General features: G+C 49.9%; 5 protein-coding genes across 5 annotated transcripts, besides 2 other annotated features; 3 read left to right on the forward strand and 2 right to left on the reverse strand.

Annotated features, from left to right (window-relative positions):
* Window positions 1-992: 992 nt before the first annotated feature.
* On the forward strand, window positions 993-4480 carry FPSE_02982 (uncharacterized protein; the record flags this gene model as incomplete). Its single annotated transcript, XM_009256101.1, has 3 exons — window positions 993-2896; window positions 2969-4061; window positions 4115-4480. 3 exons carry the CDS (start codon window positions 993-995, stop codon window positions 4478-4480), a joined length of 3363 nt encoding a protein of 1120 aa, XP_009254376.1.
* Window positions 4481-4964: 484 nt separating this feature from the next.
* Window positions 4965-5002: a microsatellite.
* Window positions 5003-7356: 2354 nt separating this feature from the next.
* On the reverse strand, window positions 7357-8937 carry FPSE_02981 (uncharacterized protein; the record flags this gene model as incomplete). Its single annotated transcript, XM_009256100.1, has 2 exons — window positions 7357-7853; window positions 7917-8937. 2 exons carry the CDS (start codon window positions 8935-8937, stop codon window positions 7357-7359), a joined length of 1518 nt encoding a protein of 505 aa, XP_009254375.1.
* A 2702-nt stretch (window positions 8938-11639) lies between these two features.
* Window positions 11640-11734, forward strand: FPSE_02980 (uncharacterized protein; the record flags this gene model as incomplete). The annotated part of the gene is made up of 2 exons (XM_061988437.1): window positions 11640-11677; window positions 11713-11734. The coding sequence occupies 2 exons, from the start codon at window positions 11640-11642 to the stop codon at window positions 11732-11734; spliced, it is 60 nt and encodes a 19-aa protein (XP_061844451.1).
* Window positions 11735-13040: 1306 nt separating this feature from the next.
* Window positions 13041-13303, forward strand: FPSE_02979 (uncharacterized protein; the record flags this gene model as incomplete). Its single annotated transcript, XM_009256098.1, has 2 exons — window positions 13041-13176; window positions 13260-13303. 2 exons carry the CDS (start codon window positions 13041-13043, stop codon window positions 13301-13303), a joined length of 180 nt encoding a protein of 59 aa, XP_009254373.1.
* A 347-nt stretch (window positions 13304-13650) lies between these two features.
* Window positions 13651-13670: a microsatellite.
* Window positions 13671-19370: 5700 nt separating this feature from the next.
* FPSE_02978 (uncharacterized protein) lies at window positions 19371-27182 on the reverse strand (the record flags this gene model as incomplete). Its single annotated transcript, XM_009256097.1, has 3 exons — window positions 19371-20018; window positions 20067-26976; window positions 27052-27182. 3 exons carry the CDS (start codon window positions 27180-27182, stop codon window positions 19371-19373), a joined length of 7689 nt encoding a protein of 2562 aa, XP_009254372.1.
* Window positions 27183-27599: the final 417 nt, after the last annotated feature.

Here is a 27599-nt window from a genome sequence, read left to right on the forward strand (position 1 = left end):
AGAACGTGGAGCCTGTGGATGATGTGGCTGTCAATTGATGGACCGAAGCGAGAGAGAGAGAGAGAAAAAAAGGTTGTTTACTTGCTTGTTGCGACATTGTTGATGAGTCGGTCTAACTAGTAGTTGAGCTGTACTGAATGTAGATGGTAGACTAACTACTGCTACCTAGGTAGTAATTATTATATGTATATCCCTTCTTCCACACACTCCCATTTCCCCATCTTTTTGGTCGTCTAATGATTTAATGCCCTCTTGTTGAGATTCACTTACTCACTCTGCCTCGGCCGTTGTTTTTAGCCGGACACGATAATATCACACGACACGATACGACACTGTCTCTCATAATCAGCTATACTTGGAAATACGATTCAGTCTCGGTTTATGATTTTACGACTTTTCGCTACTGAACGATCCTTGGCTATTTCTCTGCATACCCGCAACTGAATCTTCGCCTTCAACTTGATATCAGCGAGATTGCGTTGTCTCAACCAGGTCTAAGACTCTTCATCCTATCCTTTGTCCAACGGCGACTCGGGATCCCAATTTCGACAAGATTCGAGTTCCAGTCGAAATTCAATTCGCATTATCAAGACTGGCGCTGTTTGAGTCTCGTTCTCCCTTGATGAAACTGGACCCGACTTGGTTCGACGACCTGATCCGGATTCATTGGATTGCATTGGATACTCTCCCTTGAGGTTTTACCGTATTCGTCTACGCGCGTCTGCAGTATAATACCAACTCGTGGCCCTCTTCGACAATTCTTCTTCACCTGAATTTCTCGGTCCAAGTTTGCCGGCATCAGCATTGCTCCCTTGCATTTGCTGTTGCTGTTACTCACTTAACCAACCTGCTGGGGTCTCACTTACACCACAGGCCCACCACCTTTTTTTCTTCGACAATAACCAGCCACTTCGGCGTTTGCTTCCAGGTTTCAACCAGTATTAAACTGCTCATACCGTCGGTTTCTTTGTTGCGTTTGTACAAACATCATCATGTTGCCCTCCAAATTTGGTAGTGTGCGGCAAAAGCAGCCTACCGAACGCCGTACCAGCCTACGACTTGACCCGAGCATTGTGGCTTTACGATACGAAAAGACTGCACCTGCAGAACCTCCCATTATGATCGTTTCACGAGACCCTTCTCGCCTCTCAAGACGCCCTTCATCATCTTCAGCTTCTTCTCACAGCTCCCGCCACCGTCCCATCGTCATTGTTCCTCCGGGCATCGTCGCACCGCCTGCCGAGGAGCACCCAGCCCTCCGAGGCTCAAATCCAGCTTCATTTTCTTCTTCGCCGTCGCCAAGAACGTCTCCCGTTTCGGTAGAAGAGTGGAAGCGAGATTCCGGAGTTGCCAGAAACAAGTCTACTTCGACCATCCACGAGGAGGACGAGGACGACTACGAGGCAGTTGCCTACAAATCAAGGATTCCTGCAGTGGAGTCGAATGTGTCGTCCTTGATATCATCCATCATGTCGCAGCCTAGTACGACAGCTCAGCAAATGGACGATCCTTTTGTGGACGAGAATAGCATCTTTGAGCCACTAACATCGTCTTCGAGCGAGGCCTTGTGCCTCTTGTACAACGCTCATTGCATGACACCGCCTAGAGCGTCCCACTCTGATGATGCTTCACCCACGTCGCCATTCAGATCTACAGCTACATCTACGCCCGCAACACCTACTCGACCCAGCAGAGGATCAATTTCACCTATTTCTGCTGCTTTTGCTGAATATCTCCCTGTCAGCATGCCCTCATCCCCAACAGCTCCTGTTCCCCAATCTTCCTGCCGATCAATTCCATCATTACCTCGCTGTTCTACCTCTACCTCTTCCTCATCTGCCCCCACAGCACCCTCGCGCTCCCGTTCAGGGTCGTCTCGATTCGGCTCATTTTCCCAGATGTTCGCTGCGCCGATCCAGATCCAGCCCTTGTGGCGGGGCCCTACGAGCGCTGGTGAAAGCTCAAGCTCAAGCTCAAATTCAAACTCAAACTCAAACACTGGTAGAGGTGCTTTTTCCAGCACCTCCAGCACCCCTACAGCCAGCGCACAGTCCACTATCTCTGCCCCTGGCGCTACTGCGAGCGCTACCGCCAGCGCCCCAGCCACTGATGCCGCTTTGGCCAAGAACTTGGCTGGGTCTGAATTAGAGCAATCGCATCCGTCAGGAAGTGGCCAGGGCTCCTCCCATTTTTGGAACAGGTCCCGCTCGACCTCCACAACCTCGAATAATAGCGCTAGCAATGCTACTTTGGCGGACACTTCATCTAATAACGATCTCCCGCTCCCCTTTGCCTTTGCCCCCCTCGACGTCTCCATCCCCTGCGAAAGCCTTCTTGACGATGCCTTTATGACTTCTGTTTCCTTTTCCAACCGTGGAAGCATCATGTTTGCGACTCAGGAAGCCGTCGCTATTGACAGCGCCATCAAGCACCATCAGCAAAACATGGCTTCGATTGATTCGTCCTCGTCAACCTCTACTTATTCATCTACAAACGTCGACACCCTCGCGACCGTAAACAATGACGAGTCCAACTCTGGCTGTGCCACCCCAACTCCTACTCCCTCCACGGCCGTTCCTCATGACCTGACGCCTACTCCCACCACTCCTACGACGCCAAAGTTTCAATCACAACCCCTTCCTCGACCCAGCGACGAGTCCAACGACATGAACAACTCCATCCAGGGGGCTGACGATGGCTCGGGTTCCCCTCGGGACCCGACATCAGGCCCCGACATTCGTGTCTTGGCCGCCGACGTGGAGAAGGAATCTCAAAAGGTGAGATCGCTCTATACTGTTGGCGATGGTTCCCGCGGTGAGCCTGGTAGGAGGCACTCGTATCACGAGCGTCTCGAGCCAACTCCCGAGGTCCCGTCCGAGGAGAATGAACTTGACCCGTATGATTTTCCTTGAATGTCCCAATTATCATCATCGCGGACATGATTTATGCTAACCTGTCTTTACTCTAGTGTTCCAAGGCATCTTTCTCCGGTCTGGCAAATGCCCGCCTCTGGAAGTTCTTCTTCCCTCAGGTCTAGAGGAGGACTTGAAGATTGGGATGATCTCGAAGGCGCCCACGTTGACCGATATGGATTCATCACTATGCCACCGCAACCGGGCTCAAGAATGGGCACGCCTTCAGAAACAAGGTCCGCGTCGGGGTCACCTAGGAAACGTAACATATTACAGAAGCGAGATACCCTATCATCCACCCTCAGTGGCAGTGGTCGGAGGACTCCAACAAGAAAAGTTTCTGCTAGATCGCTTAACACCCAACATTCCGAATTATCAGTATCGACATCGCTTCGCTCATCTAGATCGGTCATAAGGCAGGCCAGCAATCTACTACCACATAACCGCGACCGGCGATGGATGGACGAGGCTGGTGACATGCTCAACTCCGCGCCTAGCCTTCAGGATATTGTCGACGAGATCCAAGCCGACAGGTTAACAGAAGTTATGAAGCGAAAAGAGTGGGAGAGGTCAGAAAAATGGAGGAGGATGGCCAAAGTCGTCCGCAAAGGCGGCGAAGGTGAGGGTGAGGGAATGAACTTTGAGTTCGATGCCCGAAACCCGAAACTTATCGAGAGGACCTGGAAGGGAATCCCCGATCGATGGCGAGCAGCAGCATGGTGGTCTTTTATGACCACCAGCGCTAGGGAACATGGAGGGATTGCTGCCGAGGACAAAATCGTGATGGAATTCCACCGGCTCCAACTACGGAGTTCACCAGACGATGTACAGATCGATTTGGACGTGCCCAGAACCATCAGTCGCCATATTATGTTTCGACGTCGTTATCGAGGTGGTCAGCGATTACTGTTTCGAGTCCTTCATGCCATTTCTATCTATTACCCTGACACAGGCTACGTCCAAGGCATGGCATCGCTGGCGGCTACATTGCTCTGTTACTTTGATGAAGAGAAGAGCTTTGTGATGCTGGTGCGCATGTGGCAGTTGCGTGGACTAGCAAGACTATACCGCCCGGGTTTCGAGGAACTCATGGAGGCCATGACCGACTTTAGTGCAAACTGGCTCAACAAGGAAGTGGCCAGTAAGCTAGTAAGTTTGAACCTCATGACAGCTATAAATCAATTTGAAGCTTACGGTCCTAGGATGAATTATGTATCGACACTACTGCTTATGGTACTCGTTGGTACCTGACTCTTTTCAACCTTTCCGTCCCCTTTGCGGCCCAGCTGAGAATCTGGGACGTGTTTCTTTTGTTGGGAGAGGGCTCTATTGCTGCGAGGCCTGACAGTCGAAGATCCGAGAACAAGCCTACCGCGTCGGGCGAATACGATATTTTGCATGCTACCAGTGCAGCATTGGCTCAAGCCCTGCGGGAAGTCCTCCTGGGTGCGGAATTCGAGAATGCCATGAAGGCATTGACGTCGGCGATTCCCATAAAGGACGAGGACCTTTTAATGAAGGTGGTCAAGGCGGAATATAAACAACATCACAGCCGGAGGAAGACCTAGCACGCCTTTTTGCCATGACTATGGTTTAACGAGGGCATTCTCCTTTGTCTTCGTTTTATTTTGGCTTGATTGCTCTTTGTACATGCGAAGCTGTATCATGATACCCTGCAGGGTGTTTTCTTGTTTTAGGTTGCGTTGCTTTGCTTTGCGTTGCGACATTGCTCGATACCCGTCTCTCATGCTGCGGCCTCTGAGAGACTACATGCCTAGACGAGGCCATTCTTTTCTATGTGTTGGTTCGCGAGAACGTCATGGATTCAGAAAGAAAAAAAGACGGAGCTACTCCCTTTCAGTGGGTTGATAGCTTTTGGAGCCATGGAACCTAATCCTATATACCCCGTTCCTGGCACTACTTGTTTTGTTATCTTGCTTTAGGGGTTGCTCCGAGGAGGCTTGGGAGTGGTAGGGTTGTGATTGATAGCACTTTGTTGCACATGCATGAGGAGGACAAGGGAGATTATGAAAAGGACATACAGAGCACCTAGATGGAATGGGCACGGGATGGGATAGGGTGGGATAGGAATTAGGGAAAACCAAAAGATAAGCGAGATACGAGTGCCATAACCGCCTCGAAGTTAATGTATATGCAGTATTGTTTACAATGTCGGTTCGACTTGCTCATGTGAAACCCCCCATGTTTACTCCAAGATGGTGAGCTGTGGCTGGCTTGCTGACTTTACTGATTCATCATGCCATGTCATGCCTTGACCCCAGAGCTCATGGTACTGCGACGTCACCCTCGCCTTACAGTTCCGGATGGTAGCATAGCGCTATACAAGTGCCCAGCTAAGAATCAGGGACAGGGACAGGGCTCAAATAAAGGTGTCTACAAGCCCAAATAGGTCGAACCTTTGTGATGACCTCAGCCGCAGTTTCTTTTCAGAACTGCCGATGTGTTCACCCCTCCCCTCCAGTCAACAGATGACTCTCAAAGGTCTGTGCCTTTGGCCCCCTCCATCTTGATCTATATACCTAATCAGGATTGCCTCTCCTGGCTTTAACTTCCGACCCCTCTTCCTCCGGAGCTCCGTGCGGTGCGGGGGATCCGGAGGGGCGGGCGCCATCATGTCGGAAGCGGGCTCGGCGACGGAACTCAATTATTAAGAAAGCAAGACGTGTGTTATAGTTTTGTGTACGCTGATGAATGGGGAAGGGTTCAGGGTTTCTCTAACTCGGTGTAGCTCGGTTAACCAGTTTGTGAGTGACCTTGCACTTATCATTGCTACTATGAAAGATGTTGAGTTCAACCTCGATGTGACTGAGGGATTGCACTGCATAGGTTGTATATGGTGCATCTATGTATGTACATTACCATGTCTATGATAACGCGAGATGTTGGCTATTGCAACTACAACCACACACATCCAACAAAAGTCTTGTTATGCACACTACCTTTTGTTGGTTGATTCTTCTTATCCTTCCATGTTATGCAGAGTCGATGCGCAGACGGCCGAGTTTTCCCTTTCAAGACAACCCAGACGCAAGCCACAATTCTCACTGGCCCTTTTCCCTCTCTTTACACCGCTCCATGGTTGCAGTAAGATGAGGAAGCTTATGCACCGAACCCATTGGCTTTCTTACTCATCCACTTATACTCCTTCCCTTATGCAGCATTTGTTATTATTGTCCCCCTCTCTCGCCTTTACTCTTTTGGGAAAAACCATACAGAGTGTGGCTTGTTTTGTTTTTCGTATTCATTCGTTTTTCTCCTCTTGCGCGTTGGTGCCTCTCAGCCCCATTCGGTTTGATATCTTCACTTGGTACTGGATCTCAAGATGTGGCTAGTCTTGTCTTCGCGTTGCAGTAATCTACTCGTAATGGAATGTGTATTTTAGATCAACATTTCCAGGAAGGGTTAGAGAGTTCAGTCAAGAGACATAGAGAACCAGAGCTCTGACTTCGCTTGTGAGAAGAATACGAGGTGCCCTTCTTTTTTGATGGGGTAATATGTATGACAGATACTTATTAGAATAAGCTACTTGGTACTAGCGAAATGGCGTCCGGTAACCGCAACTTTGTTTTGGGGCGTTCCTGGATATAGATACCTGACAACACTTACGGTTGACCTGGAGGCTTTCAGTAGATCGAATTGGCTCAACTTCTTTCTAGCCGAGTTGTGCATAGGACGAAGCCACTGAAGCTAGTTGCTGTAGACAGACTGTTTGGGCATTCCTGGGGTAAGACAATAGTTTCATGTATCTAGCTCCCGTTCGTATTATGCTAGACTGCCTGTACGCCTACCACTCACTCGCTCACTCATTGTTTATTCGCCATCGAATTCTTTTGAGAATGTTGGTTATGCATTGGCCGAAGCTGCGAAACTTCGTCTTGCTCGAATCTAAGCCCACTGGATATCTACAACCGTATGTGAACCGTCCCGAGTGCTCCAATATCTGTCCTGCCACGTAGCCAATCCATCAAGCCTAGGCCCGAGTCCCGGCCACAATTCAATGCTATTCCCTATACCCACTCAACCGACTCCTTTCGACAAAAACAATAACCATTTTTACGAAACTCCGATTTTCCCCCAAGCCTGACGCTCTTCCTCATCTTCTAACCCGCGTCCAATATTGTCCAGCAGCACTTGTATAACTGCAATGCAGGAACAGCTGTGTTTCAGAAATATCTAAATACTTGAAGCGAATCGTAGTGGTAGCGTGACAAATGCGATCTACTCGGATGAATCGTTCTCATTCCAGTTGTTGAGACAGACGACTCTTCCAAGCCGCAAAAAGTAATTATACTCACTTTTGTGATTTTTGGGCTGTCGTTATGAGATAAATGACTGCCGCGCTTAGGCGTAAAAATGATATCGCTGTGTGGCGCACAAGCGCGATAATTGATCGACAAGAACGCGTCTAGGGGGTACGAACCCCCTATCTATCTCCTGCACTATCCCGCGACTTTGATGTTTCTGTAATATTCTCCAACGTCTTTGAATCGTCCGGGGAACGTCGTCTGTATTGAGACCCGCTCTCGTCGCCTGAGCGAGTAGGCCCAGGATATTGCCCGGCGGGCTGAGGCTCCTCTGAGAGAATTGCTGATACTGATTGTCTCGAATCGCTGTGTTCGTTGCCTGGTCGTTCTTGCTGCGGCATAGGTGTTGGGACTGGTGACCTTCGTATCGGTGACCTTCGTATTGGCGACCTTCGGCGCAGAGGCCCGCCGAAACTCTCCCTTCGAGAACGCCCTAGCCCAGTAACTCTGAATGGCGACATGTCACTCCGTTGCCGAGAGTGGCCCTGACTTGGCCCACGATATGGCGCATTCGACGAGCTGCCTTGGTTAAATGATGGCGGTGATCGATACTGTTGTTCGCTGCGTGTTGGGGAAAGGGCATGCCCGGTGGCTTTGCGCTTTCTGGGAGTTTCCCCTATTGATACAGAAGCTGCATTAGTTTACAGAGAATCTCGCTTTCTCTTGGTCTTTGACGAACCAGAAGGACTTCCGGGTCGATTCGAGCTACCACCAGCCTGCGTGTTAGGCGGTTGCCAGTGATGAAAGTATATCGAAGAACCCGCTTGTGGTTCATGCTGTTGTTGAGCTTGCTGCATATTCTGATGCATTGCATGAGCATGAGTGAGCTGCGGAACGTTGGGTATGTCGATGTGGCCTGGCTTGATCACCATAGGCCGTCCCATTATACCACTCACTGTCTGACCCCTGGGCCTCGATGGCGACGGTGGGTATGCGTATCCGGCCGCTTGCGTCGACGCAGAAGGAATGCCCTGCTGTTGGGTATGCGGCTGCGATTGAGATTCTCGTTGATGCTCTGGCGGCAGAGGCCATTGAGCAGAGGTTGCCTGAGCATGGGGAAGAACTTGTCCTGGTGGCATAAACTGTTGAGCCCATTCTAAAGCAGTATGCGGTGGTAGACCTCCCGCGCCCATCCCCGCGAAAACCAATGGCACCATTGGGGGAGGGATACCCGCTTGAATGGATGTCCGCAGCATATCCATCTCAACCCTGCGTTGCTCTAGGCGTAGACTCTCCTGTCTTGTTCGTTCTTCTTCTTGTCTTGTTCTATCCTCTTCTGTCCTCGCCTGCAGCCAAAGCTTCATCGACTCTTCCGCTCCTTGCCATTGCTGAGGCGGAGCCGGCAGCTGGCCCCGATCCCTCTGTTGGTGAATGAGGGGCCCTAATGATGGTTGCTGCTGTGGCTGCTGCGGTAGTGGTTGTGGTGGGAGAGGTTGATGATGTGGAGGTGGAGGTGGAGGAACACCAACAGTTGTAGGCTGCTGGGGAGGAAGAGCCATGGCTGCCGGTGGCGGCAGGCCACGGTGAGGAGCCGACATGGGCTGTGATGGCGAAGTGTGTCCCCTATAAGCGACAGGTAGCGATTTAGTTGCCGGTTCTTGATATATCAAGGGGGGAGAGAGTCGACTAGTTGAAGGCGGAGTCGGAAGATCATGAACAGACTTGTAGCCGTAACTTGGTGGCTGCTTGACGGTAAGCATCGTTATATGGTAGCTGGGCTACACCAGTGGGGACATTTGTGCGGCGAGTGCGTAGGGGCTTGGAAGTTAATAAGGAAGTAACTCCTGGGTGGTTGGGGTTTTGTTGTTGTTCACTTTTTTACAGGCAAGACGGTTCCAGCCAAACAAAGATAAGCAACGGCCCGAGGGAGATATACAATGTGGTTGCAGTTGCTAAAGAAAAGACACATGCAACATCGAAAGGTTCAAAGACGGAACAAAAGCAGCAACGACGGCGGCAACAACAGCAACGAGATTCAGAAAGAGGTGTTAAAATCTTTTCTGCAGCTTCGTTCTTTGACGATGACGGCCCCAAGTTGAGATGCTATTTGAAGGAAGAAGGGGACAAGGATAAGATGGAGCAGAAGAAGTCTGAAAATGGGGAAGAATAGAAAGAAGTGCATACAATGTGGGTTGTGGACGTTGTATAAGACGACCAGAGACGACAACGGGCGGCGAGCTGGAGATGTCGGCCAGCTCCAGAGTGTGGCGGTCGATGTGAGCGGGGCAAATGAAACCAGTTGACAAGCAGGGTCAAGCTCATTTGGAACCAGTCATGGATGGCTCTTCCATATATCTAGCACACATGGGGGGCACGCGTAGAAAAGAGCTGTCAACGATTGCGAGTTAGTGAGTTGACGTTAGAAGTGGGGAAGACTCAAGGCTGACAAGACAAGGTGAGAAGTTGATCTATATAAGTGGATTGGGCTGAGATGAAAGATAGAACAAGCAAGGCTTGGTTCTACAAGGCGAATTGCGCCGGCAAGTTGGGTCAGAAGATGGGAGAGATCCAAGCTTTGCTTTGCTTTGCAGGGCTGGAATGGACGGTACAGCAAGTGAAAGGACAAGACCAATTCTAACGCAGGTACCAGCCAGCGCGGTCAAATGGAGCTGTCTTTGCCTTTCACGACCAACAGGTGCACGCCTATATGGCTATAAGGTTAATGCTCGAAGTCACCAAGTAGAGCTGGCCTTGGAATAGAAAGGAGTGTTGAGCAGGAGTCGTGATCTAGGACCCGTGCTATCTGCTTCGTCCTGTCCGTGACGGTGTTGGAGCTAGCTCGGCACTGATAACTCTGCGGCAACCAGGACGAGGGTAGCTTGCAGATAGGTAATATCAGGGAGCTATGACACAAGACCAACGGCTTCAGGAAGCAAGGTTATTATTTAATGAACGAATGGGGAACGAGAATAAAGAATAGAAAGAGGCAAAGGTGGACAATGATCTTCGAGAGAAGATGTGAGAGAGAAAGAAAAGAGGAAAGAAGGTCTGAGCAGCTCGAGTGAGCTTCACAACAAGTGGAGAGCGGAACGAGTGAGTGAGTGGTGGAAAGTGAAAGTACACGCACACGCACACACCCGCACACGCCCACCCGCCTGCTTATACGCACATCATCAAGCGCCGGCCGCCGAGACGTCCTTCTCCGGTCCGCATTTTGATGCATTGGAGTTGTGACTCCAGGATCAAAGACACTTGAAGTCATGGTGGAAACGCCTTGAACATGGAAACTGTCCCTGGTCAAACAGGGGTTGTCTAATCTAAAAGATTGATTAGGGATCACTGAAAACAAGTCAGATAGCCACAGTAAGAGCTTTCGGACAGAAAGCTATGCCAGGTAACAGACTCGAACAGCCAAATTCGGCCAAGTTGGCCCGGCATTAGACACTTGAAGCAACGGCCAGAGCAGACATCGTACCAGAACGAAGGATGGATGTGCCCTGAATCATCTTACTAACGCAAGCCCCAGCATGGTAAGTTTAGGATGTCCATGAGAGAAGAGTGTATCAGAAGGAGATTTGACAGATTTGGGACTCCAACATGGTAGGGAAAAGACAAAACACTAAAGTCGTGGTCGGTACAGGGAGCAGGGGTCGGGGCAGGTGGCAGTGGCAGAGCAAAGAAGTGGCTGAGAGTAACTGGGGGATTAAGGGATTGCTACAAAGGTGAGAACCCAGACTGTCCCATTCGATGAGTCAAAGAGCCAACAAGAAGACAGGATGGAGGGTTCCGAAGAGGGTACGGTACATACTAATGCACACACATGCTTTAGTGGTAAGGATAGATGAATGGAAGGATCATGAGAAGTGGGGATGAATCGGGAGTCAGGGAGGGGCGTGTATGATGGAGGCGTGTGCAGAAGGGGAGGGCATGATGTGCAAAAACGACACCGGCAGTATAAGTAAGATTCAATCGAAGCATGGTCAAGACTGTCGTTGTGTGGTGGTAACAATAGGAATGATGCGTCTCCCATTAAGATAACCGCCTTCGCTTCTTGCTTCGTTCCTACTGTATGAGCCTCATCAACTGAAGAAACCGTGTAGAAAGAAGCCAATAAGAAAAAGAAAAAAAAGAACAAATTGACAAGACTGACCAACAAGAGCACTTGTGGATAAGGTTTTGTTTTGTTCTTGTACTTTACCCCAGGTTGTAGCTTTGAGGCTAATCACACGGGCGCCGAGGCAATCTGGCCGAGTTACTGCACGCCTTCAAGATACAGATACAGATACAGAACCTGACCAGTCGAGCCTCAGCCTCCGAGTGATTCACGGGAGGGTAGGTGAGACATGGGTCTAGAATTCGGTAGTTAAATCAGCGGTAATTAGAAAGTCGTCAACAATACTTGGTGCTTACAGAGATGAACGGCTGAGAGTCCGAGGGTAGCCAGGATCCAGAAAGGGTAATAATGTGGACAAGCAACGACAACAACTACAACCACCACTTGTAAGTCAATAGCGTGCGTACCTAAATTGAAGCAGTTTAGTTCCTGGTAGGGTGTGAAGGACTAGGTTAAAATGGCGGCCAAGTTTTCCCTTGTCCCTCGTATTTCTTGCTTGTTGGCTGATGCCATCCATGGATTGTCTTTCTCGCTTTCTCAAATGCAATGCTTTTAAAACTTCCAGCAAGCATCTTGGATGTCTGCAACGTCAAGCCTTTTAGTCGCGGCCGAAACCTGAAATGGAAGATGCAGGCTGACTCGCTTAAAAAATAAATAGTATATACCACGTATAATACGTGCTTTATCGACCGTGGTTGGGTATCCTATTCTGAGACGTTAGTGGCCTGGGCCTTTTTGATGTACTCGTGTGTCCCAGGGGTGAATGCGACTCTCTATTTTCGAGGCACGGGAAGTGGATGGCATGGATTGGTTTCGCTCATCATCAACGAGGAACCCAGGAGCTGTTACACGGAGCGCGGTTTCTGTAGCCGGGTTTAAGAAGCTCTCGTTTTGTCGAGTACAAAGGCCAAGTCCTCATGGTTCGTGGTCTATTGTTTCGGGTGTGACGGGAATATCGCATGGATAGTAAACAACATAGGCGTGCAGTTCTTGTTAACAAAATACCCAAGTTGAAGAACAATGGTCGAGGTCAATTGAGAAACGGCAATCTTTGTTTGACTTGATTAGGTAGTTTACTGACCTCCTTCCTTGAGCATTAGCCTTGATTACCTTAGTAGCTTCCTACCTTTTCAGCTCTTCCCTGCCCATGTTCCTTCCTTTCGTACTTGCCATTTTGACTCACTTCTGTTCAGCAGGAATAGAAGACTACATGCACAAGTAAGGCGATCAACAGTTTAGGTCGGGAAAATTCCTCCCTAGTACCAAGGCAAGCCGTTAGTCCCCTGTCCCGTCTTACCTGTAGTATTGCTGGGCTTGAGCTTGGGCCGAAGTGAGAAAGGTGCCCTTAACTTTAGTTCATGAACAAGTTCGTTCAGCCGCTCTTTCCGTCCTCTTGTGGCGTCGAGTTTATAAGCGGTGCGGCCTGAGATACCCTACCTCGATCTCTCCTCAACTTAATAGACGATGCTCGTGCAGTATGGTATGTAGCCTTGCTCTTGCCCTTGCTTTTGCTCTTACTTGGACTTAATATTATCACCTCCCTTGATGTCGCGGCTCCACGTTTCATCTTCGCAAATCTCCATCCTGCCCACTTTACCGAAGTTGCAGGACGGATTTTTCTACTGCTAAACATCTACGACACGTATGCACCGGGAGAGATTGGCAAAATCGAAGCGCGGTAAGACGCTTCCTGAATTACTCGATACAAGGTAGGTATACACAAAAGGCGGCAGATATTCACGATCCGTCATGACAAGCTCAGCATGTCAGCATCATGCTTCGTCATTATTCAACGGTCCCAAACGACTACACGCCCATCCCCTTTATGATATTACTGCAACACAGTGTCGCAGAGGACACATGGCCTCATGTGCCATGTTCAGGTGTAAGCAATGATGTCCAGGTTCGGTCATGATGCATTGGCGGATTACTAGCAACTTTCCCCCAATCCCTCTAATCTACCGTTAGATGGCAGCCTCAAGCCCTTCTACAAGACCTCGAAGCACGCCTAGAAACAATCCAGATTAGCTAGCGTCTCCCGATGCTCGTTAGCCGATGGGAGCCTTGCCCAAATCAATTCGCGAAGCTATCGTCCCGCAACCACTATCGCAAAGTCTTCATCGAAAGCACCATGCACATGCTTTGCCAGTGGCGGTAACGATTGCGAAGACTATAACGTTCATGCACGACCGTAGTCAAAAAGGCACTATTCTCGGCTATCTGGCGAAGAGAATGGTTGCACAAATGTGAGAATCATGACTTGAACCTCAGAACGACGAACATCTTTCTTTTGGAACCACCTGGAGCTTTGTCTACCAGGCTGGCAGGCACATCCTAGACGAAACTTGAAGAGCTTCCATAGGTAGGTAGGTAGGTAGGCTTTGCAATTATTCATCGTCATCGCTAAGCGAAGATGAGGAAGCTAGCAAGCTAGCAAGCTCAGCCAACGGTACCCCACCATTCAGGCAAGGCCCCACCTCTCAAAAACCGTTACCACCCCTCTTAGGCCACTCTCGCCGTTTGAATTCTCGACCTGGCCGACTACTGGACGAGCGCCACAGTCCAGGACAAGGTTCTTACTTTATGTACTAAGTATGCGGGCGGCATGAATGATAGACAGTCGTTTCAATTCGCTTTTCAAGAGCTGCATACATACATTATCCCACGTGTCTGTTCTCGAACTTGACAATCAAATCCGAAGCCGCCTACAATCTTGAGAACAGCATATGCCCAGAGATTGCAAGGGACCTGACTACTCTGATAGTACCTGCGGAGAGTGTGAACTTGAGCAAATCAATGGCCAAACACTAAACCGCCAGCGAGAAAATAGCTGACTCAACTATCTACACTTGTGAATTTGAGTCAGTTTCGTGTAGAGACATGCCGGGCTCACTAAGACTCAGTCCCTTACAGTACCTTCAAGGGACGGCCTTAACTGGTATTAGACCGATGCGAAGAGATGAAGGTCTCCATGCTGGCAACAGTTCGATGCTAGGAATAAGTTGATCACATTTCCCATGACCTGAATTCTGTTGCAGGACATTCACTGCCAATGATACGGACATATAGACAAATCGAGATAAGCCGTATGTAGGAGCATCACATCTATGCGATCACTTATAGTTAGAGGACTGCCGGTTGGGGATTGTTTAGGGCTCGTCGAGGTTGAGCCAGAAACTCGAAGCCTCCCAGTGTCACACCAAGAGGTTAATGGCGCCAAAGTATCTACACATGTGTTACTGCAACACTCGATTGTTCTCTGCCTTACAGTGGTTCCGTTGCACGAAGAAGATCTGTGTTGTAGCTTTATTCATCGGTACGAGTCGCACATACGTGGACAAGAAGTACAATCAGGTCACCATAGTGCCTCGAACTGTCTTGATTTACCGAACTAGGTAATCGGCACGGATCCCTTGTCGGCTGTTCATAGTTAATCTGCCACTTCCTATCTGCCTAGGTATATACATACGTACAGTTGTCCTTTTTGAGTTTGTGTTGGGCACATTGGGATGTTAATCTTTAGAAGATAATGCTTTGGCTCCAAGAGAGCTACAATTCGGAAGGTAATCCGACCATTGAGCCTGGGTCGCGGAGAGCAAATACGCAAATGAGTAACAGATCCAAGACTAGGTAAGTAGGTATTTTTTCTCTTATCCTGCCGGAGGCTAAAGTTTTCTTCCTAAGCCTTAACCACTTGAACTTGTTGATCTCATACTCGTTCAAATTAGAGAGTTAGCGAGATGCTTATGTGCGAGCATCTGTCAAGTGATGGTTATAGTTAGTAGACACATCGCCAGAGCTTAGTGGTGGTTCATCAGGTGCTGTACTTGAGTTGGGGGTGAAGATAGAGGAGGATAGCAGAGGGTGTGTATACAGCAGATCCTCTCGCCGGCTTTCTACCAATCACCAATTATCACCGGTAAGCTTTCCCAGTTCCAAGGACTAGGGATCCTGGGACCCTGATGATTCTGGTCCAATCAAAGCCGAGAAATGCTGGTCGAGTCCGAGACGTACCTGCCGGTTGGAAAGCCCCTGTTGAGAATGAACATCTGAAACGATGCTACCCTGTCCCTTGTTCCTTGTTCCTTGTTCCTGCCCATGTTGCTTTCCCTTGCCCTTCTACGACGTTCCCCATTCCCCTCGTTTTTTGGAAGCTTGTCCGAACTGGCTAGACCAGGCAGGTACCCAGGTAGGTACAGAGTACTGTAGGCGTTCCTTCCATTTGTGAGCACATGCACAAATTTACTTCATCCTTCCTTTCTTTTTCTTGAACCTCAGTCCACTCCTTCTTCTCCACCTCACTTCGCTTTTTACCTTGCCTGTCACTTCAACCCTGACGATGCATCAACATCAACCTTGCTTGATTTGGCTGGTGGCTGCCCTGCTTTGACCTTGACCTGCCACCTCATCACTCACTCCCTATGAACCACATACATTACATTACATCAGCCACCAATGTGGAAACGAGATGAGACGAATTCATCCCGCAACTTCCGTCCAGTCCGTCTGTCTATCATGTCGAAAAAGCAATGGCCGAGGTGTTTTAACTTGTTCCACTCGTGCGTGGCCTTCCGTTGGCGTCATGCGACCCTCGACTTCGATTGGCCTCTGTTCTCTTGCCCTCTTGGCCCTTTGTGCAATAGAAGCAGCAGTTACCGCGCAACTAACCTTATCTTTGACGCAGAGATGAATGCATTCTAAATGAAACAAGCGTTTTTTCCTCCTCATCACACTAGCCACACACTCACATGCACACAGGGCACCTCCATAACAGAGCAGCTCAGCCGCAAATGTTGGCTTGACCCCCGCCATGCATGGTCAGATGCACTGATCCCCTTTGTGGTAGCATCGTGGATCTTCAATATTCGCTCCCCCAGTCACAACACTTGGGTCAACCCCATGGAACATATTTTCCTTGCATTACGCCAGTTTATGACTCGGAGCTGTTCCTTAACCCAAGGGCGACTGCATCATCATCACATGAAGTCGTGCTCTCGAAAATATACAGCCACCTACCACTCATTTCTCTATCTAGAGATATTCTCCGAAACCCTCTGCAGCTACCTTCATAGGAGTTAACATAGACGAGACTGTGCAGTCCGGAAAACTTGCCCGAAATTTAAGAGCCTGCCTTTCCACCACAGTCATGGCTTAAACACTCCGTCATAGCAGCTTATTTTCCTTGCTCTATGCCCGACAACTCAATTTCGCAGATCATTTGCCAATCTCGGCTGCAACTCGACAGGGCTCGCTCAGGCACAGGTACATACATGGCCATGACCCAACTCGTGTAATTTGTCACTGCTTTCGACGTTGGAAGTCCTTGGTCGTCTGTGTGAGCTGATGGATCGGCAACTAGTCTTTAAGCGATTCATCCCACCTTGTGGTCGGCCCAATCCGACTGCACCCTTGTCGGTGTTGGATCTAACTGTTCCGATCTTGGTGCGGGTCCGCCTGGTCTCGTCTCTGCTGGATGGAACTGATTCCAAGGATATGCTGCATCTTTTCCAACGTTCAATGAGCTAAGAACCAACTAGTGTCAGATAATCATTCCCTGTCTTGTTCCCAGCACAATGTTTACCACATCAATCTCGGAGCAATGTCTCATTTATCGCATCAGGACGGATGGAGAATCCAGGCCGGCCTGGCAGGGCCTGCACAGGCAAACAAACACGCGTTCCATGGACTATGCTCATCAACACCCAAATCAGGATACGAAACTCGGCTTTGTTCAGCGGCAGCCTGCCGCTATTAGGGCTTTCCATCTGCTTCCCGAGATCCCTAAGTGAACGGCTAGTTGCACCAAGGCACCGTTACACTACGTACTTCACGGGTTTAGCTGACACCATCTCTATCGGTACGTATTTACAGGCACAGGTCACTACACGATCGATACCGATTACCAAGGCGGAACTCAAAGTCTCCCCTGTCACCGGGAATGTGCGAAACGCTCGCTCATGTACTATCGAATAGGTTGATGTGTAAATGATCCGATAACCCACATATACAACCGCACATCCATCCTTCCTAACCCAGGATTGTTTGGCGATCAAGATCAGCAAAGTGACTACCCCTGCTAGCGCATCCATCCCATCTAGCATGTGTCTATCATTCGGAAATCACAAGCCCCAAGACGACACAAGGCAAGCAATTGTGACCAGCGAGTAAGAGTTAGCGTTAGAGGCTAAGCCAGAGATTGTCCGTCTCTATCCGTTCCTAATCAGTATCAGCTCGAGATGAGACGCAGCCCTGTCAAAGTTGGCCCAGCCACGTCCACGCCTACATCGGGCAGGGCCAGTTGCTGCAATTCTGAATGTCCCAGGATAGCTCGCTCAATGAAAGGTAAGAGTCAATTTTATGTCAGTGCTTATTTGTCCATTCGTATTTCGGCTTAGCCGATGATCGTCTCTTATACTGCCATAAACCATAAACCATAAAGCCAAAACGATCGCAGGGGATATCGTTTCGAGGGCTTAGCTGTTGCCCCTACCACATCGTCCCAGTGGTCTAAAGAGAAAGAATGGATACAGAGAGGCATCTCCTTCTAAGCTCATCTGTCTGTAAATGGCGTGTATTCTCTGTGCTTGGCTTTGCATTGTATACTCTTGGGCTTCCACCTCCCACCCCTGTACAGGCTGAGTTTCATATCCAAATTGCGATAACTAGATATTGAGCTTGTGAGCAAGCATAATCATACATGCTCATGTTCTTTGGCCGATAACTTCAAAAGTGGAACAACCTGTTGGACAGGGAAGTCGTCGAATAATGTAAACTATTCACTACATACATGCTTTCGTGAATGGATGTAAGGTTCTCAGGATATTGTCCAAATCAGGCAACCAGCCGAACGGAACTTCCCTCAGTGGGCTTATATCTCATTACCAGCTGAGAAATCTTTGCCCCTGGTCGTCTTTACGCGCGATCGAATCCTGAAGCCAAGTTTGCCGTCGACCAACCATCGAAGCCAGGGCCATGCCACTGATCGAGAACTGATCGGTCCGTCAGCTTACACGTCAATTTACCTTTCGCTCTTCCGCCTCATCGTTGCCACATAATGTGACAGTATGCAGGGTCATTATCCATCCCACCGTCTATATCGTCTATTTTGCTAGCCTAGCCCACGCCATCTGGAGTTTATGTACCGTACTTCGGAGACTCGTCTCATCTAAGTTAAGTCAATCTCGGCCGCCAATGCCCTCGTTGTCACCAACGGCCGCTAGCGTACGCCTCCCATGTGGATGGTTCCTTGCCTCCTTCGGTCGATCAAACCCCAATTGTAGATATGATCGTCAGGCTTCAAGTCGACTTCAACCCACCCTCATCAACATGGGGCTGTTGAGCGTCGGCGAACTCGCGCAAGCAGAGACCGAGAGGGAGAGAGTACGAAGACGAACGGGCGTAGGGCTTGCTTTGGGAGAGTTCGAGAAGACTTGTGTGAATAATTCTCCCGGGCACCAGGGAGCAGCGATAGCCTCTACGCTATGCATGGGATCAAAAGTCAAGTAAACTTCAACACGAGTCGTTGTCGTGTAGCTCAAGCTTACGAGCATATGTATACTTCCCAGTGGCTGTCTTCATTCTGGATTGATTGTCTTGATTCTTTTGGCGTATCATATCTCCAAGTCAGTGGACCACGCTATCTATGCTAAGTCCATCTCTACGAGAGGGGAGGAAAAAAAGAATAAAAGCAAATAGGAGGTATCTTGCAAGCAGTCCCAAACGGCCTACCACATAACCTTTGACACCCCCCTTTCCTTGTCATGAATTGAATCGAAAAGTCCCTGTTCATCCGCGCCTTGACACAAGCTGCCATTCTCTTCAATGCTCCTCGCTCAAGCAAAAACAGAATATTCAAAAATCCAGATCAATGCCCAATGGCACATAATCTTCATATGCGGTCAAACGCTTTTTCTTAGACCACTCGTGGGATGTCTCCTTCCTTCGACCTTCACTCTGTCCCCTTTTCCGTTCAGCCTTCTACCCCCTTCGTCATGCTGTTATGTAGTGTAAATGTATAAAAGTCAACCACTAACATGGCTGTTAAATGGAAATTTTATCAGGCGCAAAGGTTGTGTCGCCTTAGTGAGGAAAGATCCGGTCCTTCAATGATGACGCCGAGGATGTCAAACTGCTGCGTTTGCTAGAATCCTTTCCAGGCGTGAAAGAACTATTCTCCGCCTTTTGACCCTCTTCTACGAGGTTTGTTGTACTCTGTCGCTGTGGTTTCTTGAGAACACTCCTGGACTTGTCGCTAGAGAAGCCAGTAAGGGATGGTCGCTCGCTATTTGACTCGCTGCTGCGACGTTGCTTGATGAGCTTCCGAGGGAATCGCTTCTGAGACTGAGAGGTAGAACTGTCCGCAATGGAAGCAGTGTCTATAGAGCGATCATCACTCGACATACGGCTAGGAGCAGTCATGTTTGTCGAAGGTGGCTGACTACTATGAATCGACAATGGCGATGGTTCTCGTTGCTCTTTGCCGTACACGGGGCTTTCCTGTGCCTGCAGCGCAGTGTGGTCAACAGGCTGATTAAACACGGCTTCTTCCTGCATGGGATCAAGAGATGCATTCGATGAACCTCTTGTTCCCACGCTCGGCTTGACTACAGGAGACGGAAGAACAAAGGACGAGTTGGGTTTGGCGGTAGGGGCCCCCACAAGTGTGTGAGGGCTGGGGGTCGATCTTTGGGGCACTGGGGGAGAGGGCTCTGGCTTTGGCGGTGCATGCTATGACAAGTTAGTATCTGGCTCTCTGTGATAGTTTGGCGCACTTACCTCGACACACAGGTACGCGTCGAGCTTCTTCTTGAGTATCTCCGACCTAACAGGTTTGGCAAGGTAGTCATTCATGCCAGCAGCCAAGCACTTCTCTCTATCTCCTTGGATTGCAGAAGCCGTCATGGCAATAACCAAGATCGTGCGCACCGCATCCAAAGAGTCCTTCCTAATCAGCTTTGTCGCCTCATAGCCATCAAGAACCGGCATCTGGACATCCATCAAGACAACATGATACGGCTTGCCCTCCTTGGCTTTTTGTCGAAGGCCTTCGACAGCTTTAAGTCCATTGTCATAGGCCTGGACGCCCTTGTACCCCAGCCTCTGCACATACTGGATGGCAATCTTCTGGTTGATGGGGTTATCCTCGGCAACGCAAATGCGAATCTCGTCCTTGGGCACTTTGGACAAGTCCAGATAAGGGTTTGGTGATTCGGCTCGCTCTACAGGTGAAGCAGCTGCAAAGTAGCGGTCGGTTGAGGACGTGGCTTTGGTCTGCACATCGCCTGCAGCAACATCGGGCTTGGCCTTTTCGAACGTAACGGTAAACCAAGCTGTCGTGCCCACGTTTTCTTCGCTCTCCAGCCGAATCTTACCCTTCATCATGGTTTCAATCAGAGACTTGCAGATGCTGAGGCCGAGACCACTTCCTCCATACTTTCTTGCAGTGCTGGCATCCGCCTGGCTGAAGGGCTGGAACAGTTTGGCCAGTTGCTGAGGAGGAATGCCAATACCAGTGTCCCGAACCCAGAAGGTAAGAGTAGCATACTCTTGCGTCTCCTTGTCAAGTCGAGCTCCAATAGTAATTGAACCATCTTCAGTGAACTTGAGACTGTTTCCAATAAGATTACCCAGCACCTGGTGGAGACGAATGGGGTCGCCATATATCAACATGGGCGGTAGGTTGATGCTCTGTACAATCTTGACGTTCTTCTTGGACGTCTTTTCGCGGTTGCTGTAGGAAACAGCCCGAACGACTTCGCGAACCATATCCTCGGGGTTGAAAGCAATGATGTACAGCTTCATCTTGTCCGCTTCCATTTTGGAGAAGTCCAGAATATCATTAATAACAGTCAAAAGCAGATCAGCCGAAACTCGGATAGAGTCGGCCATCTCAAGCTGGTCCCTGTTTAGTTCACTGTCACGGAGGAGCTCAGAGTTACCAATAACACCGTTGAGGGGAGTGCGAAGTTCGTGCGAGACGTTGGCCAAGAAAATGGATTTGGCCTTGGCCGCCTCCTCCGCAAGCTTGACGTTTCGTTTGGCTTCTGCTTCTGCGTTCTTGGCCTTTGTCTCTGCCTCAAGTGCTTTGGCTAGAGCTCGCTTCTGTACGGCGACCATGGAGCGGTTCTCTGCTGAAATCTTCTCCACGTTCTTCATTGCCAGCGCGTTCGAATAACTGATGCCAATTTGATTAACAAGTAGTTGCAGGACAGTGACGTTGCGGTCCGTGAAAGCACCCGGCTCGCCCTCAAGATAGAGCACACCCAGCAGTGGTTTGTTGCCATGGCAGATTGGAATGGCAATTATGCTCTTGCCAACTGGGTTTCTCTGGAGCCAGGAATCATTGACGTTTCCGAATCTCTCGTCGGATACCAAATCAGGAACAAAGACGGACTCGAGGAAACGCGTGGAATAGAGAACGACATTCTCGGCGATCAGCGAGGTCCCGGATATGGGTATGCCTGGTATATGTGCTGAAGCACCTCTCTCAGGGTCACCACTGGCTGCTACGCACCAAGTGTCCATATCGTTCTCTTGGACGACGATAGCAGCCAGGGTAGCCGAACCACCGCACGTTTGTAGAATAACATCGCACATGGTCTTCAAAAGCTCGTCCACCTGCAGCACGGAGGAGATGACCTGGGAAGAGACAAGGATGGCATGCAGATCGATCATATCGAGAGCAGGCAGTCCCGCTCCGGGCTCGGCCTGCATATTCATTGAACCCCTCCATGCTCCGATGCGCTCACCCTTGTTAAGGTCGGGCATGTTCATGGTGTTGGATGGAATGCGTGTCAGATCTCCACCATCCTCCGCCTCTACAGTACGGTACTGAACGGATGCTGTGTCGGCAACAAAGTCGGTCTGCACGCCCGTATCGGTGGTTCGTTGGTTTCTTGTAGGGCCATGTAGTAACAGACTGTGTTCCTCCTCGACGGCTTTCGAAACACCTACGGCACCCATCTGCCTGAACAATCCGACCGCTTCGAGAAGTGCTGCACGAGCCGACCGGCGTGCGCTTCGCCGGATGAACATGCCAGCCATGAGGTAATTGCCAAGGGCTTCATCGAAAATTGAATCATGCTCGGTGGCATGGTCCAGAGCATACTCGTAGTTCTGGATGGCATTGCCATAATTGCCGGACAGCTCCTCAATCTGCGCCTGCAGGAACTTCATCCAGCTCAGGTAGTTGATGTCTGATAGGGTACACCACTCATCCATCATCTTAGCATAGCGTCGCAGTTCCTTGATGACCACCTCGACCTGCGAGGAAAAAGTCTCATCTGGAGAGCAAGGAAGCTGGAGTTTTTGCAGCAGGTATCCGGCACGAGCTAGCCCGTAAAACAATAGTATTACCCTGCTGTTATATGATGACCAGAGCATGCTGAGCTGTTCGATGGCATGACTCCCGATTTCTACGGCACGCTCATAATGCCCGTAGAGGAACAGGGGTATGATCTCGAAGCTCTGGTAAAAAGTGATAGACCGGCTGCCTTTGTTATTGCAACTGATCAACCAGTTCTTGTAGTTTTCCGCATTGTGCGTTTCATCGTTCATGACTTCGAGTGCATTCGCGGTGCGAGTCTTGCCCTGCAGAGCCCGACAGAGCTGCTTGACGGCAATGAGTACTGAGCCTCCTCGAGAGTCAGAATACCAATTGGGAATTCCCTCGCAGCCGTACTGGCAGAATCCTTCGAGGTCTGCGCAATTCTCTCCGCCAAAGAACTTGAAGATTGCAGACACGCCATACGACATTATGATCGATTGTCTGTCTCCAGCAACTGATGCGTATTCCACGGCATCCTCCATCTGGGCACAGAGCATGGGCATCGTCAGATGAACGTGACCAACGCACATTGAATAGAGCATCAATCCGCGAGCAAGGAAGAAAGGGTCTCGAGACTGATAGAGAAGGTCCTGGGAAGTGTTGCTCAGATCCACCGCGAACTGTGCCATGTTGAAGCGGGACAGGGCGATCATTGCCAGGTAAAGGAATGCCATTCCAGACTGCGGATAAGCGCCTCTTTCCAGGTGTATTTCTACCATCATGAGGCTGAGATGATAAAAGCGCAAGCTGTCGCTCCACCAAGCAGCACTAATGGTTTCGGACAGGACCGCTCCTATAGACGCAACGTTGGGATCATCCGCCTGTTTATAATTGAGGAGCTTTTCCTGGCCCATTGTCTGGATCTGAATTGACAATTGTTCGAACTTGTCATCACACTTCTTGAAACTCGGCTCATCATCGACAATAACCTGGAGCCCAGCTAGGCAATCTTGGAGTGACTTTAGAGCAGCAACGGAATCGCCACTTTGTGCACATATCCTTGACTGCAGGACATATGCTGGTGCTTTATCGAATGTCGATTTCCCATTGGCGAAGATGGTGCTGAGGATGTCATTTGCTGTCATGTAATTACCCATGTAAAGATAACACTCGGCTGTTCGTAAGTATAGTTGCATCGTTTCGTCATAAGACACATCTTCCCTGTCTTCGGTCCACGGGTTGTCCTGTAACAGAGACACGGCTGTTTTGTAATACTTTGCAGCCGTAGGCTTTGCACCACTCTCTGCGGCATCTTGAGCACAACTTGTCAACAATTTGCGGTACTGTCGGCGGTTAGAAATTCTCCTCTGGATGATATCGACCGCGGCGCAGATGTGCGACGCTATGTTGTCCAATTGTTTAATTTCGCTACCGTGGTATTTTTGAAGTGTTTGCACGATGATGAAGTGCATCTTCCGTGAATTGCACTCTTGCAGATCAGCTGAAGCGTGGATATATCGATCGTGGGCGAACCTAAACCGATCATCGGTCTCACTGGGCACTATAATGTATGCCTGAATGGCGGCTTGGAGGCCGGCGACAGCCTCCCCTTGAGAATATGACTTGTGTGTGAATGTGGCACAACATGCCCCTCTGTCGTCGTCGTGGTAGTCGAACTCGCCACTCATCAACCGACAGATGAGTTCGAATGAGAATGAGTTTCCAATAAGGGCAGCCCAAGCTAATAGGGTCCGCGCTGCTGCAGGGAGCTCTGACAAGCGATGGGTAATGAAGGCGGTATCGAGTGTATCGTAATCTTTTTCTCCTTGGAACTGCTCGAAGAGCCTGTCGAGGTCGTAGTGCCATTGACTGTCCCTATAGTCGTACCAGATGCACTTCTTCCGGTGGCAAGCACTCAGCATCTCCCTCATGTAAAATGGGTTGCCTGCCGTTTTAGACTGCAACACCAGGGCAAGGGGCAAGACTTCTTCTTTCGGTCGACAGAGTGTTGTTGAGACGTATTGAACTATGTCATCCTCGGTCAGGGGCTCCAGTGAAATGCGAGTGACTAAAGGGCTGCCAGAGCGAGGAATTTCTTCGTTCTCAGGAAGGTGAATCATGCTTTGGACCTTCTCCCACGTGATTTCTTCGGTGCGATAGGTCATAATGATAACCATCTTCATTCGCGAGGCGATGATTTGAGAGATCAGTTCCATAGACTCGTCATCGGCAAAGTGGAGATCATCCAAGCAGAAACAAATGAACTTGTGTGCAGTAAAAACTCGAAGTACATCCAGAAATATGTTCATCAGTCGCATAGTCTTGGTGGATGTGCCAGTGCGAAGGAAATCCGAAGACGATTGCGAAGCGACACTGGGGTTTCTCGCAACTAACTTGGGAGAGCCGCCAGGAGATGACCCTCGACGCTTCAACCCCGATCTGACACTACCTTTACTCGAGCTAAATTGCAAGGATGATGAAATCGACCTGCCAATTGTTGTTTCTGGGGGGCCGAGAAGAAACTCTGGAAGTCCCAGCAGGCGATGCAACATAGGCCAGACGGGACGAACGAATTGTTTGAGACCCTGGTGGAAAGGAGTCTCGGTATTTCTCTCACCCCAGACCTGCTTGAACAGGGATGAGAGCAGTTTAAGCAGAGGCCCAAATGCTGTCCTCCTAGCGGTATCAAACTTGGCTGTGGCACAGTAACCTCGTCTCCTAGCATCAGCAAGAACGCTTTGGACAAGACAACTCTTTCCAAGACCACCTGCGCCTTCAATTGTGACAACCTCGCAGTAATCACGGCGACGGAACTTGGCAGAACCTAGCTGTCTTGATAAGCTAGACGCTGTCGATTCCACCATACTATGACGAGTCTGAGAGTCGGGCCCAGAGCTTTCGACGAGACTGCGTGTTTCAATGGAAATAGACTGATGTCTCTCCCAGGGTCTAGCAACTCTAGGAAGTGTGCCAGAAGGTGACGATGCGATTGTGTCGCCAGAAACCGTCTGCGTATCTGAAAACAAGGGGTTGAAGCTGGTCTTTGGCATTTTGGTTTCGGAAGGGGCGGTGTGTGTAAATGAGCCGCTTCGATAGTTGGTGCCGTCTACAGAGCTTGCTCCTTCGCTAGACATATCATCAAACGCGGCAGCGTCATTCGATAGGGTTGAGCCGTCGGAAAATCTGTTGGTGTTTCCCTTGAGGCTAATGGCGTGACTTTTTGCAACACGATCAATAACCTTGCTCAATTCTGCTTGCTCCTGCTGGCGTCCGATCATGATGGCAGGAAGCATGAAGAAAGACGATACATCCCTTGTGCCAATCCTCCACTCCTTGAGTGCCAACCAGTCTCCGTCGCCGAGGAACTCCTGAACCATGGCCAGATCATAGCGAAGGCCGCTTGCTGAGTGGTATCGATCTGTGACACTCTTGGCTGTGCATCGTTGTATAATCCTTCCAACAACATCTGGAACATCGAGTCTCACAGTAGACACGTTTGGTATCCTCCGACCAAGAACACCCTGTACAATGTCGAGAGGGGTATCGCCCTCAAAAACAGGTCGCTGGGTCAATAGGGTCCAGAACAAAACACCTAGGGAGTAGATATCGGTACGACTATCTGGCTCCGCAGGCATTCGGCCTGTTTGCTCGGGGCTTATGTATAAGAGCTTGTTCCGTGCTCCAAGTTCTTTCGAAAGAGTGGACCATCCGGTGCTCGTCAGGCCATGTTCAAATGAGCGAACTCCAGATCCAAAAGACATGACTTTGACCTGCCCCTTCTCGGCGTTGAAGTGGAATGCATCGCCTCGAATCTCGCCGTGTATCATACCAAGATTATGGTGAAGAAGTTCCAGACATTGTGCTGCGCCTATAGCAAAGTCGAGGAAGTATTGCAGAGAAATTGGGTCATGCAACTCGGGCTCATTCTTCCGTAATGAGGTAAAGGTTTCTCCGTGAGTACGAGCTCTGTAGAAAGCAGGGCCCATGTCGAGCACCTCCAGCAGATAGTTAGGTCCAGGATGTTGATATATAGCAACAACAACCTGAGCGCGATCACCAGGGAGGGGGTTTAGTCTGATCAAGTCCAGAGGCTTGACAATATGCTCGCCGGTCGGGTCCGAATTGGCGATTAGGCTTCTGGCGATATGAAAGGCTCGCTCTTCTCGTAGAGCATGGTAAGATAGCCGAGCAACCACTTTTTCTTCGACATAAGGGGCATCATTTGGGTTGTTCGATGAGGAGGAGGCTGGAGGTGTAATTGCCTGGGTATCGTAGCCATCGGTGTTCGATATTGGAACGTACGGTTCTGACGGGGATGGGCGACCGGAATGCAGCCTCAATGCCGATCCTGGACTTGAAGCATTGTGTGAACTCGAGGGTGAGGGCACCGACGAGACGAAACGAGTGCCAACAACATGCCTAAACGTAGTCAGAGAGAGGGTCTGTGGACCAGGGCCATGAGCAACTCTCACGGCCCATGGTGGGGGTTTTTACCAGTAGTCATAAGAAGAATGGAACGGTCGCTGGTTTTCATCCCAAGTATATCCAGCTATCTGACGCAGTCGCTCGTATATTCGAGGCGGAGGATCGAGAAGGTCGTCGGTAACGAGCGGAGCACTGTCCATGATGGAGCGCATACGGCGGCGCGCCGCGAGGGCGAATCAGTCGGTGCCGGTAGCAGAGCGAGAAGGCTACGGGAAGCGAGCGTTGGTATTCAATCAAGGTCTGAGGCACATGAAAGTGAAGCGCCCATCATCGGAGATATATCGGCCGGAGGTTGAAATGGACGGACGGGTCGCAAGCAACGGCGAATTCGGCAATGAAGGGCGAAAGCGAGAGTCAGGCGCAAGCGAAGCACAGCGTAGAACGGGAGAAAAAGACGATGACTTGAATATTTGGATTGGGATATTGTAGGATCTGCGTCTGGAAAGCCGGGCGTTTGGTGGAACTCTTCTGGGACGGAACAGTGCTGATATGACCCTGTCTATGACGGTAGAGGCTCACAATGGACAATAATACGGATTACGTTGACGGCAGATCCG

The sequence above is a fragment of the Fusarium pseudograminearum genome, chromosome 3, assembly GCF_000303195.2.
Source record: "Fusarium pseudograminearum CS3096 chromosome 3, whole genome shotgun sequence".
NCBI lineage: Eukaryota > Fungi > Ascomycota > Sordariomycetes > Hypocreales > Nectriaceae > Fusarium > Fusarium pseudograminearum.